This window comes from Chiloscyllium plagiosum, chromosome 4 (genome assembly GCF_004010195.1).
Source record: "Chiloscyllium plagiosum isolate BGI_BamShark_2017 chromosome 4, ASM401019v2, whole genome shotgun sequence".
NCBI classification, from domain to species: Eukaryota; Metazoa; Chordata; class Chondrichthyes; order Orectolobiformes; family Hemiscylliidae; genus Chiloscyllium; species Chiloscyllium plagiosum.
The window spans coordinates 127,788,978-127,801,429 of NC_057713.1; the positions used below are offsets into that span (position 1 = coordinate 127,788,978).

The following is a 12,452-nucleotide window of genomic DNA, read 5'->3' on the forward strand; positions in this document are numbered from 1 at the left end:
TTCCTCTCTATACCTGCTCCTCAAGATTAATGCAGTTACAGGGGCAAAGGCATGTCCACGATTTAAATGAGAAAATTCATGCTGTATTTCCTTACACAGAGTCATACAGCACAGAAATAGGCCCTTCAATCCAACCAGTCCATGCTGAACATAACCCCAAACTAAACTAGTCCCATCTGCTTGCGCTTGGCCAGTGTCCCACCAAATATTTCCTAATCACATACTTATCCAAATGTCTTTTGATCATAACTGCGCCCGCATCCAAGACTTCCTCTAGAAGGTCATTCCACTGTGTAAAAATGTTGCCCTCATGTCATTTTTAAGTTTTCTCCTCTCACTTTAAAAATATGCCCTCTAGTCTTGAAAGCCCCCAGCCTAGGGAAAATACACCTGCCATTCACCTTATCTATACTCATTATTTTATAAATTCCTATAAGATCACATCTCAACCTCTTGCGTTCCAGTGAAAGAAGTCCCAGCCTATCCCTACAACTCAAACCCTCCACCCATGGCATATGATTGGGCTTAAATAGTATGAATTGTCCAACTCCCATCTCTGATTGTAAGTATATACAATATCTTAAAGTTTATGCAGATAATCAAAAGTACCTGTTTCCATTCAGATTCCCCTGTGGCCAGCCATTAATCTCAGAAGGCGACTGGTAAGTCGGTGTAGATTGAGACTGTTGTATCATTGGACTCTGCGTATGACTCATCCTTGGAGACATTAATGGGCTCTGGGGAGTTGTAGCTCCACCAAATCCTGTGTCAGACTGCTGATTCATTCCTGCGAATGAGAAAACCAGGTATAGCAATTTTGAGCGAGCCTTTCTTCCACATACAATTGGGAAAAAAAATAAAGCTAATTAATTTCAAATAATTCATCAAGCTAGAAAACATGTCCAGAATGTCAATCAATCAATCAGAAGAAATACAAAAACCCAATTAAATGTCAACATGGCTGACAGGAAAAGAAGCATTCCATTTAAAGCTGTTTGTACCCAACTGTATTTCATCAGACATGATGTAATTGTTTTCAAACAATTCGGTGCTGCAGTTTGGCCCTTTTGCCCAAATTCTCCTAACAGGCGGCGAAAGTTCTGTACAAAACTGGACAACCAGAAAAAGGCAAACAGTAAAAGACGGACAAACTTCTATATTTGTGATCAATTAACAGTGGCTGGGATTAGTGATGTTTTACTCCGATGTCACTCTCTCTGGCATGAACATATTTTGAATGACATTTGGTTCCACTATAAAGATCAATCTCCAATCAATCCTTCATTCTCAACCATGTCACTCCTGTTCACAAGAAGCTGTCTGTGCAGACCCAGTGACAGCATGAAGTTATCGCTTGGCATTTAGGCACATGAATGTAATTAATTTAATAAATTAATAATTTCTAAAAGGTGCCACCCACAAAGTGAAATTCAAGTGAATGCCTAAAAAGAGACAAGGGGATAATTTCACAGCTCCCCCTACCTCAATGTATTGTTCCTCTTTTTTTTTGTTTACCCTGAAGTCCTGAGTTTTAATTAAACATAACAGTGTCACTTTCAAACTCAATTTGGTGATCCAACCTTCAGCATCCTCTCTCCCGAATAGGAGAATGAACCCTGAGACAGAGTTCAATTGCAGTCAACTAACTGATTAACAGGCCAGGACACAGGCTGGTGGTCTTCATTATCTACACATTGCCACAGTGCATGATGCATTTTTAAAAATCATTTACAGGGTGAGAGTGTCATATTGCCCAAAGGGCAATGCTGTGCATCTGGAATCACACATAAGCCAGACTGGGAAGACTGGCAGATTTTCTTCCCAAAAAGACATCACTGAACAAGATGGAATTTTACCACAATAAACAATAGCTTCATGGCCACCATTAGACCAACTTTTATTCCAGATTATTTTTCTTAAATTGAATTTAAATTTCACCAGAAATAGTGAACCCACTGGTAGTAATCTTCCAAGAATCCTGAGGTTTTGGAAATGTCAGAAAAGATTAAAAAATACTGCCAATGTAACAACGTTATTCAAAAGGGGAAGGAGATTAAAACTGCTAACTAGAAAGCATTGAGAAAACATTAGAATCTATTATAAAGACGTTATAGCAGTGAGTTTAGAAATAAAAACTTTAATCAAACAGAGTCAGTAATATAATAAGAACCCATGGTGTTGGGGGCGATTTATTAGCATGAACCTCTTGGTCCTTCTGCATAAGTCACAAGAAGTTAGCATAAAAGTTTAGAAAGTAATAGGGAAGGCAAATGGAATACGGGCCTTCATTTGAAAAGGAAAGAAGTGTAAAATCAGTGAAGCCCTGCTAAAACTGTACAAGGCAGTAGTTAAACCACACAAAATACCTTGGACAGTTTTGATCCTGTTACCTCACAGAAGATATACTGATATTGGAGACAGCCCAGAGAAGTTTCACTGACTTATTCCAGATATGAGGGGGTTTTCTAATGAGGAGAGATTGAGTAGGTTGGGTCTGAAGACACTGGTTTTAGAAGAATGATCTTACTGAAATACAAGAGACGAGGAAGAATTTCTCCTCTCAGTGGGTAGCAAATCTACAGAATTCTTTACTCCAGAGAGCTGTTGAGGCTTAGTCATTAAGTATATTTAAGGCTGAGGAGGCAGGAAAGTGAAGTTGAAGATTATCAGAACATCCATGATCTCATTGAAGATGGAGCAGACTCAATGGGCTGAATGAATTACTTCTGCTCCTACATCTAATGGTCTACGATGGGACTTGAACATGTCCCCATATCATTAGATGGAGCTTAATTACGTGCAATGTCACTATACTACGATGCCACAACCTCGCTAATTACCCCTGGAGACACCAGAGCACGACAGTAACTCAGTGTATTTTAAAAAGAAATACGGCTAATCATGAGAGTATAACCCTCAATAATGGTAATGTGCTGCCAAACCTAGCAGGCAGTTAGAAGAATTACTGTATTGATATTTCTACTACTATATTGCACATTAAGGAATACACCCACCCACCCCCATTTGTTTAAGGTAAAAATCATTCCAGGTTAATTTTTCTTTCACAAGTTGAATTTACTTTTATCATTTTGTAACAAAGAAGTAAAAGAACTAAAGCTGTATAGTTGAGCTGGGACACAACAGCCCATCAAGTCCATGATTAATAATATAGTTTTCCCATTTAAACAGCAGCTTAGATTTCATTCCTGAAAGTAATCACATTTTAAATATTCAGTCAAATTTGATGCTTTTGTTGCTGTATGAATCTCCATTCCGATTAAGGCAACAATGGAAACTACTCTGTAATTTCTAAGCTTTGGTTTTGGTACAATGAAGCAAAAGTGCATACAGATTATAGCAGGAGTTCATTTCAAGTCCAAGATCTTATTTGCAAAGTCGTTTGAATGCAGGGTGCTTTGTGTAACTACTATTCAGTACTAAATTCTCTTAATTTCATAGCTACTTCATATTTGTATGTTTAAAAAAAAACGCTTCTGACAAACTTATGCTCTCCAATTTCTAAAACATCAATTTAGGAACCCACCAGTTCCTTTCATATTCCGTAAAAAACAGAAATTACTGAACAAATTATCTTTACTAAAGTAAAAAGGTTATGAATTAACTGCACCAACTGTTCCAATAGGAAGAAATAATTTTGAATATGGACTAATTAGCAGTGTTTGGTAACATGCTTGTCTGGAAATCACTTTAGTTAGGATTTATAAATTGGGATTTTACAGGTGAGGTGTGTTGGATCAAAGTGCACCCAAGTTAACCAATACTCATTTTGAAGTCATATAGTTTATTCTTTTCTTTATAACATTTCACTTATTAACCTTGACATAAAACTGTTAAATCTAAAACTAATTCCTGCCCACTTGTTCCATTATAAATTTCTACATTTACAATTACTATGGGGACTGACAATACAAACAGGGTCACATTTATTGCCTCCTCTCGACAAAGGCAGACACTTTCTCGCTGCCAGTCATGAAATTGGAGGCTTTTCATTGTTATTTTGTGGACTGGAAATATTGTACTTAATTGATTCGCTCATTGTTAAGAGTGTACAAGAAAATTTTGAGTCAGTATGTGGATATACCTTGCCAAGAAGGTGCAAAACTTGACTTACTCTTGGGGAAATAAGGCAGGGCAGGTGACTAAGGGGTCAGTGGGGAAGCACCTTGGGGCCAGTAACCATAATTCTATTAGTTTCAAAATAGTAACGGAAAAGGATAGACCAGATCTAACAGTTGAAGTTCTAATTTGGACGAAAGCTAACTTTGACAGTAATAGGCAAGAACTTCCAAAAGCTGACTGGGTGCAGATGCTCGCAGGTAAAGGGATGGCTGGAAAATGCGAAGCCTTCAGAAATGAGATACAAGAATCCAGAGAAAGTATATTCCTGTTAGAGTGAAAAGAAAGGCTGGTCAGTATAGGGAATGCTGAAGGACTACAGAAATTGAGGCTTTGGTTAAGAAAAAGGAAGTTTATGTCAGGTATAGACAGGAGAAATCGAATGAATCCCAGGAGTAGAAAGGCAGACGGAGTACTTAAGAGGAAAATCAGGAGGGCAAAAAGGGGACATGAGATGGCTTTGGCAAATAGAGATAAGGAGAATCTAAAGAGTTTTTACAAATACATTAAGGACAAAAGGGTAACTAGGGAGCAAATAGCGCCACTCAAAGATCAACAAGGCAGCCTCTGTGTGGAGCCGCAGGAAATGGAGGAGAGACTAAATGAGTATTTTGCATCAGTGTTTAGTGTGGAGAAGGACATGGATGATATAGAATATGGGGAAATAGATGGTGACATCCTGAAAAATGTCTATATTACAGAGGAGGAAGTGCTGGATGTCTTGAAATGCATAAAGGTGGATAAATCCCCAGGACCTAATCAGGCATACCCTAGAACTCTGTGCGAAGCTAGGGAAGTGATTGTTGGGATATTTGTATCATCGATAGTCATAAGTGAGGTGCCAGAAGACTGGAGGTTGGTTAACGTGGTATTATTTAAGACAGGTGGTAAGGACAAGCCAGGGATCTATAGACTGGTGAGTCTGACATTGGTGCTGGGCAAGTTATTGGAGCGAATCCTGACAGACATGTTTTACACGCATTTGGAAAGGCAAGGACTGATTAGGGATAGTCAACATGGCTTTGTGCGTGGGAAGTCATGTCTCATAAACTTGACTGAGTTTTTTGAAAAAGTAACAGAAGATTGATGAGGGCAGAGCGGTTGATGTGTTCTATACGGACTTCAGTAAGGCGTTCAACATGGTTCCCCATGGGAGACTGATTAGTAAGGTTAGATCTCATGGAATACAGGGAGAACTAGCCATTTGGATACAGAATTGGCTTGAAGGTAGAAGACAGAGGGTGGTGGTGAAGGGTTGTTTTTCAGACTGGAGGCCTGTGACCAGTGGAGTGCCACAAGGATCAGTGCTGGGTCCACTACTTTTTATCATTTTATATAAATGATTTAGATATGAACATAGGTGGTATGGTTAGTAAGATGGCAGATTAGTAAGTTAATGGAGATAGCAGATGACACCAAAATTTAAGGTGTAGTGGACCTTGATCAGATGAGCCAACGGGCTGAGTGGCGGCAGATGGAGTTTAATTCGGATAAATGCAAGATGCTGCATTTTGGGAAAGCAAATCAGAGCAGGACTTATATACGCAATGGTAAGGTCCTAGGGAGTGATGCTGAACAAAGATCTTGGAGTGCAGGCTCATAGCTCCTTGAAAGTAGAGTCACAGATAGATAGGATAATGAAGGCGGCTTTTGGCAGCCTTTACTGGTCAGAGTATTGAGTACAGGAATTGAGAGGTCATGGTGCAGCTGTACAGGACGTTGGTTAGGTCACTTTTGGAATATTGCATGTAACTCTGGTCTCCTTCCAATTGGAATGATGTTGTGAAACTTGAAAGAGTTCAGGAAAGATTTTCAAGGATGTTGCCAGGGTCGGAGAATTTGAGCTACAGGGAAAGGCTGAGTAGAGTCAAGGCTGAGGCTGTTTTCCCTGGAGCATCGAAGGCTGAGGAGTGACCTCAGAGGTTTATAAAATCATGAGGGGCATGGATAGGAGAAATAGACAAAGCCTTTTCCCTGGGGTGGGGGAGCCCAGATCTAGAAGGCATAGGTTTACGGTGACAGGGAAAAGACATAAAAGGGACTTCAGTGGCAACCTTTTCAAGCAGAGTGTGGTGCGCACACGGAATGAGTTGCCAGAGGAAGTGTGCAGGCTGGTACAACTGCATTATTTAAAAGGCATCTAGATGGGTACATGAATAGGAAGGGTTTAGAGCGATATAGGCTAAGTGCCGGCAAATGGGACTAGATTAGGTTGGGATATCTGGTCACCAGACCGAAGAGTCTGTTTCCGTGGTGTATACCTCTATGACTCTAAATACATCATAAGAAACATGAAAACTAGGTTTGTTGCCACTAAAGTTAAATCTTGTTAACCTTTGGGTATACACAGAATAGATTATTCCTGATAAACTACAATAATGTTTTTCAGGTATTGTAAACAAGAACTTATATCTACAAAACACTCCAAAGCACTTCAGAAGTGCATGAAATGTCATGTTTTCATATGCTAGTTAATCCAAGATTAAATTGATGGCATCATTGGCTATGTATTTGCAATATCTCTGCTATGAAAAATGTTTAAATTTAGTCAAACGCACACATCTTTGAGCTGAAATTTGTAAATCATCCTTTACTCCCAGACATGGGACAAAAGGTGCACATACATTGATTTATCTAAGATAGTACAAATTTGTAATCAAGAGGTTTGCAAGTGCCTTAAGCAGGAAATTCCACATTATTAAACATTGCTTAACATACTTTTGTTTTTGAATTCCCAAACTATTCATTTTCAGAAGGTCTCATCTAATAATCAAAGACTACTCAATTTTCAGAGTGCAGCACAGTAGCTGACAGTAAAATTCTACCATATCCTGCATTATCCCAAGAACCCATTTATAAAATGACACCTTAAAAATCCAAATCCTATGCATTCACATGTTAAGCAACATGATGATGTGCAGGACAAATAATGACCATGCTACTCAACATAAAAGCTCCTTTCCTCAGTTTAATTTTCAATCTTGCTTTAACACCATGTAACACCAATAGCTATCTTTTAAACAAATGTTCCATGAGTACTGGTTAAAACTCCCAACATTCTGCTTTCACATGATTTATATAATGCTTGAATGATTAACTGGCGATAACCTAGATGGCTGCAATACTCCACCAAAGATGATACTGATGGAGCCATCACTTTTTGTTTATATAAATAGATGGGAGATAAACCTTTATAAGTTGTGTCACAGATATAGTACTTAATCCAATCAATTCAAGCAGTCAAAAGTATTTTTTGCCCAGCACTAGCTATGGAGGAGCTTAAAATTTACTTGCAATAAGCTGGTTTTATTTCCGTACCATTCATCTTATATTCTGTAGAATGCAAAGGAAGCAGTACATCTCTATTCTCTATACAACATCAATGGTCAAAAACAAATATTAAACACTTATATATTAAGGTAAAAGGGATATTCACAACTCTATTCAATGACACGGATTACACTTCACTACAAATAAATAGCTGGTCTAGATTCCAAGCATTTTTTTAAAGAATTGATTCGCTGCATAAAAGAAATGGAGATATATTTATATTGGACAAAGGTTTACTTGACGGACAAGAGTAAACTTTTGGTTATTAAAAAAAAATAACACATGGGAGCAGGACTAGGGCATTTGGCCATTCAAGCCAGCTCCCCTGTTCAATAAGATCACTGTTGATCTGATTGTGGCCTTCACTTCATTTTCACATCTGCACCCCATAAACCTCAACTTACTGGTAAATCAAATACCCGTCACGCTCAGCCTTGAATATATTGAATGACACAGCCTCTACTCTCAGAATAGAAATTCCTCCTCCACATCACCTTAAACAGACAGACTCATTTTTTAAAAAATCACCTGTGTCACTAATTCGTGAATCATCCAGGCACTGAAAAATCTTCTCAATATCCATATGCTCAGTGCTTGTATGTTTCTTACACGTTTCACTGAATGTAACAATACCGGTGAGCCTTATTTGGCCAATCATCCTTGCACCAATTCTACAGCTTGAATTGAAACTGCCCGCTTTGAACTCAAGTATCTGCCCTTATTCCGCATTTTTATATTTTCCACTCATTCAGCTCACTAATAAATGCTGTTATAGTTTATTTCTCAGTAGTCTCTTACAATTAGCATTCCACATTCTAATACCTCCCCCCCTTACAAATGTGAATGGATTGTAAGGAGATTGGAATCAAGTCGTTGATACTGGGCTTACAATCTATTTAGTAATTTTGAGCAAGTAAAATTCTCAACTACTTTAATTTAGCTACATATAGAGAACATTTTAAAGGTGCTGTATAAATTGAGAGTTTTTCAAAGTTGTAAGATTTGGGCTTTCACAGAACAGGGACATCAGGCAGAACGGAGTTTGGCACTGCATGCAAGTTAGTAAAACAAAAGTCCACATTCACAAAGTAGGGAAAGTGGGCCAGGATAAATAAGCTGAAGATATTATAAGCAACAGCTCCACACCCAATGCAAAGCCAAAAAAAAAAAATTTGCTTGATCATTCCTAACATACAAAGAAAAAGAATAATACATTTTTTACAATAAAGTATTTTTGCCATTCTAATAGTTAACAGCACTCAGAGGAAAGGCAGTACCTGAACTGGGAAACTGGAAGGCATTGTGCTGCATTTGGGGACTCAATACAGCCCCAAACTGTCCTCCCACATTTCCTATCATTCCCTGGTTAGCCATATTCATCTGGGAGCCATGCAAGGAGCTGTGAGAGAGGAGCTGTGTCCCTGGATTTGGGGACACCGGGGAGAAAGGACTGGTGGAAGGTGGTGGGGAAGTAAGCCCAGTACCATAGTTTGGAGGGTATGGGAACTGTTGTGGTGATGCCTGAGGAATCCGAGGAGTGGTCATGGCTCCCGCCATGTTGCTGGAGTTTGCCATGTTTGGTGAGATGTTCAACCCCTGTTGCCGCATCATCATGGTCCTCTGGGGTACCTGCTGCACCAACTGTTTCTGACGCAGATACTGATTCAAAAGCTCACGCTGTCTCTGGGCCAGCATCTGGGCATTAATGGGTCCCTGATGAACAAATGGAAAATATACATAACTTTTAGCATTCAACATTCACATATTAATAACATTTTGTATTTAAACCGTGTCTAAATGTTTTTCATTAAATATTTACATAGATAAACTATGCAAACCTATACGTTCCCTGATATCTAATGTAATACCCTGAAAAGTAAACTTCAGTTCATTATATTGACTCTAATATATCAGCAGAGCTCCAATAACTGTCCCCATAAGTCCACATGAAAATTTCCTACTTTTTACTTTACAAAACAACGCTTTTCAGTATCTTTCATTTTCCAAAATTACATACAGGATTTGTTCAAACAACATTCATGGTTGATTGGCCAGAAGCAAGGCTAATCACTTAGTTATGAGTCATAGAGCTGTACAGCACAGAAACAGACCCTTCGGTCCAACTCATCCATGCCGACCAGATATCTTAAATTAATCTAGCCTCATTTTGCCAGCACTTGGTCCATATTCCACAAAACCCTTCTAATTCATCAACCCATCCAGAAGCCTTATAAAATGTTGTCATTGAACCAACCTCCACCACTACTCTGGCAGCTCATTTGATACACACCCTCTGCAATGAAAAATTTGCCCACAGGTCCCTTTTAATATCTTTCCCCTCTCACCTTAAACTTATGCCCTCTAGTTTTGGACTCCCCTACCCTGGGGAAAAGACCATGGCTCTTCACCCTATCCATGTCCTCAATTTTAAAGACTTCTATAAGGTCACACCTCAGCCAACAACACTCCAGGGCAAGTAGCCCCAGCCCATTCAGCCTCTCCCAACAGCTCAAACCCTCCAACCTGGCAAAATCCTTGGAAATCTTTTCTGAACCCTTTGAAGTTTCAAAACATTACAACAATAAACGATTGCACAGATGTGAAATGTAGGCTCAACAGTCTCCTAGTCTGAAAGCATACTAAAAGTTCATCGTTACTTATTAAATGTTATTGCCTTCTCAAAATATTAACCTGGAGTTTATATCAAGATCCTGAGCTGTAGTGATCAGGAAGATCCCAAGATTATATAGAGTCATAGAGATGTACATACCACCCTCTGTGTAAAAATGTCGTCCCTTAGGTCTCTTTCACATCTTTCCCCTCTCACCCTAAACCTATGCCTTCTAGTTCAGGACTCCCTCACCCCAGGGAAAAGACTTTGTCTATTTACTGTATCCATGCCCCTCATGATTTTATAAACCTCTAAGGTCATCCCTCAGCCTTCGATGCTCCAGGGAAAACAGCCCCAGCCTGTTCAGCCTCTCCCTATAGCTCAAATCCTCCTATGGGCCAATTTCAGATGGAATACTGTTCATCATTTCACTACTCAATTAGTTTCTTTTATTAATCAATCTAATCTATCTTGCAAATTGTAACACTACACAGTCAGGGTTCACATTATTATCAAAGGCATTAATTCGGCAGGCATAATTTTTATTAAAAATGCATTGCTGGATTACAGGAAAGACAGCTTTCACAGCCTTTGCTCTGATATCTGCAGGGAAATATAAATTAGAAATGTACATTTCAAGAGCTATCTTTCAAAATAGCTATTTTAAAATTAGCGCAACATGTAATTCCAATCCCCTACTTATCCCACTTTGTCTCCTGAAAATGTGTCATAAGGTATATGTTTGCTCTGGGAAGCAAACTTTACCTTTAAACCAAAATAGTAAATTAATGTCGCAAGAAAGGTACTGTGGTGACGAGAGAATCAGCCCGAGTAGCCTGTTGATCAATAATAGTGCAAATGCTCTTTCCATTCGGATTGCAGAGATAATAATCTGGACAGGTTTTTTTCACCTGGTTATTGCAAAATGTATTGCATAACTACAGTATCTAATATCCACTCTTACGAAATGCCAAGACCTAGAATATTTTGGAACTAATGGGTCAGTTCTAAATTTTATGATGTTGCCATCAAGCTAGTTAGTGACTGTTTCTATAAATAAGTAGAATAACATGAGAAACATCGAACAGTAGTTTCTACTACATACCTGACTACTCATCTGTGGTGGCACACTAGCCCTTAGAGGTAGATTCATGTTGGAGACGGTGGTAAGTGGATTGATTAGTGGCTGACGATTCTACCAAACCAAATAAAAATGATAAATTAACTATTAGTATGAAAGAGAACTTATAAGCAAATCACCAAGATACTGATGTTGTACAATACCAGCAATCTCAAACGGTCTAAAATACCAATCTACCAAAAGCATATTATCAAGAAATTATCTTGCAAATAAAGAGGAAAATCTCAAAAGCCCTAAATCAATTTTCTTTGTGGTATATGGGATTTTTTTTCCCCCCAAATCATTCTGGGACATAGCAGGTGATGCATGCCATAATGGAAATCAAGTTTGTTTCCATTGTCGGCAGGATGTGCAGAAATCAAACAATTAACAAACTTAATTTTCCATAAAGATTAAACTGAGAATTTAATAACTATAATTTTATTAAATGCCGTTCTCTATGCAATCAAATAAATTGTTGGTTGGCAAAAATTAATGCACAAATATCATCACATTTCACTTTTTTTTGCTAGATTACAGATTTATATGACCAAACAGCATTGCCTCCTGTAAAAAAACAGAGTTCAATGTTTCCAATATTAAAGCAATCAGAATGCAGCAGTAAAAAATTGCATTGATGTGAATGTAAGTTAAACAATCTCTTAATCTGAAAACATATTCAAGTTCATTTTTGCTGTCTTTGCTAAAAATATTAATCTGGGGCTCTCCCTCAGTTCAGTGAGTACTTCTGTCAAGTCCCTAAGCCATACAGGACAAGACGACACTAAGATGACTTCTCATCTGGGCTGACTTCAGATGGAAAAGATCATAAAACACTTAGGGCAGATGATGGCTGAGTGGTATTATCGCTGGACTACTAATCCAGAACTCAACTAATGCTCTGGGGACCTGGATTTGTACTCTGCCATGGCAGATGATGGAATTAAGGACCTACTGATGACCATGTAGCCATTGTTATTTGGGTTCACTAATGTCCTTCACTAATCTGCTGTTCTCACCTGATCTGGCTTCAAACGCACATCAATGTGATTGACTCTCAGCTGCCCTTTGAAACAGCCTAGTAAGCTGCTCAGTTAAAAGGATGGGCAATAAATGCTGGCCAGCCAAGCTCATGCTCACGTTCCAGGAGTTAAATTTTTTAAAAAGTCAGGCTTCATAAGTAGTGTCATCACATTTTGGATAAAGAGGGCAAAGAAACACTTGATATCTCTCCTGAGTAGTACCTGGCACACC

General features: G+C 38.6%; 2 protein-coding genes across 9 annotated transcripts in view; both read right to left on the minus strand.

The window, feature by feature from the left end:
* Nucleotides 1-12,452, minus strand: part of kcnb2b (potassium voltage-gated channel subfamily B member 2b) — an 891,048-nt gene that overhangs the window by 41,903 nt on the left and 836,693 nt on the right. The window lies entirely within an intron of this gene.
* The window catches only part of ncoa2 (nuclear receptor coactivator 2), a 304,099-nt gene that overhangs the window by 15,300 nt on the left and 276,347 nt on the right, over nt 1-12,452 (minus strand). For 5 of the 8 annotated variants that reach the window (XM_043689194.1, XM_043689193.1, XM_043689192.1 and 2 more), the window contains exons 18-20: nt 11,184-11,273; nt 8,745-9,180; nt 610-787 (exon numbers count right to left, since the gene is read on the minus strand). In XM_043689194.1, coding sequence (XP_043545129.1) covers nt 610-787; nt 8,745-9,180; nt 11,184-11,273 — 704 coding nt within the window. The remainder of the gene's footprint in view (nt 1-609; nt 788-8,744; nt 9,181-11,183; nt 11,274-12,452) is intronic. The other 3 variants (XM_043689197.1, XM_043689196.1, XM_043689195.1) reach the window with 1 other exon arrangement.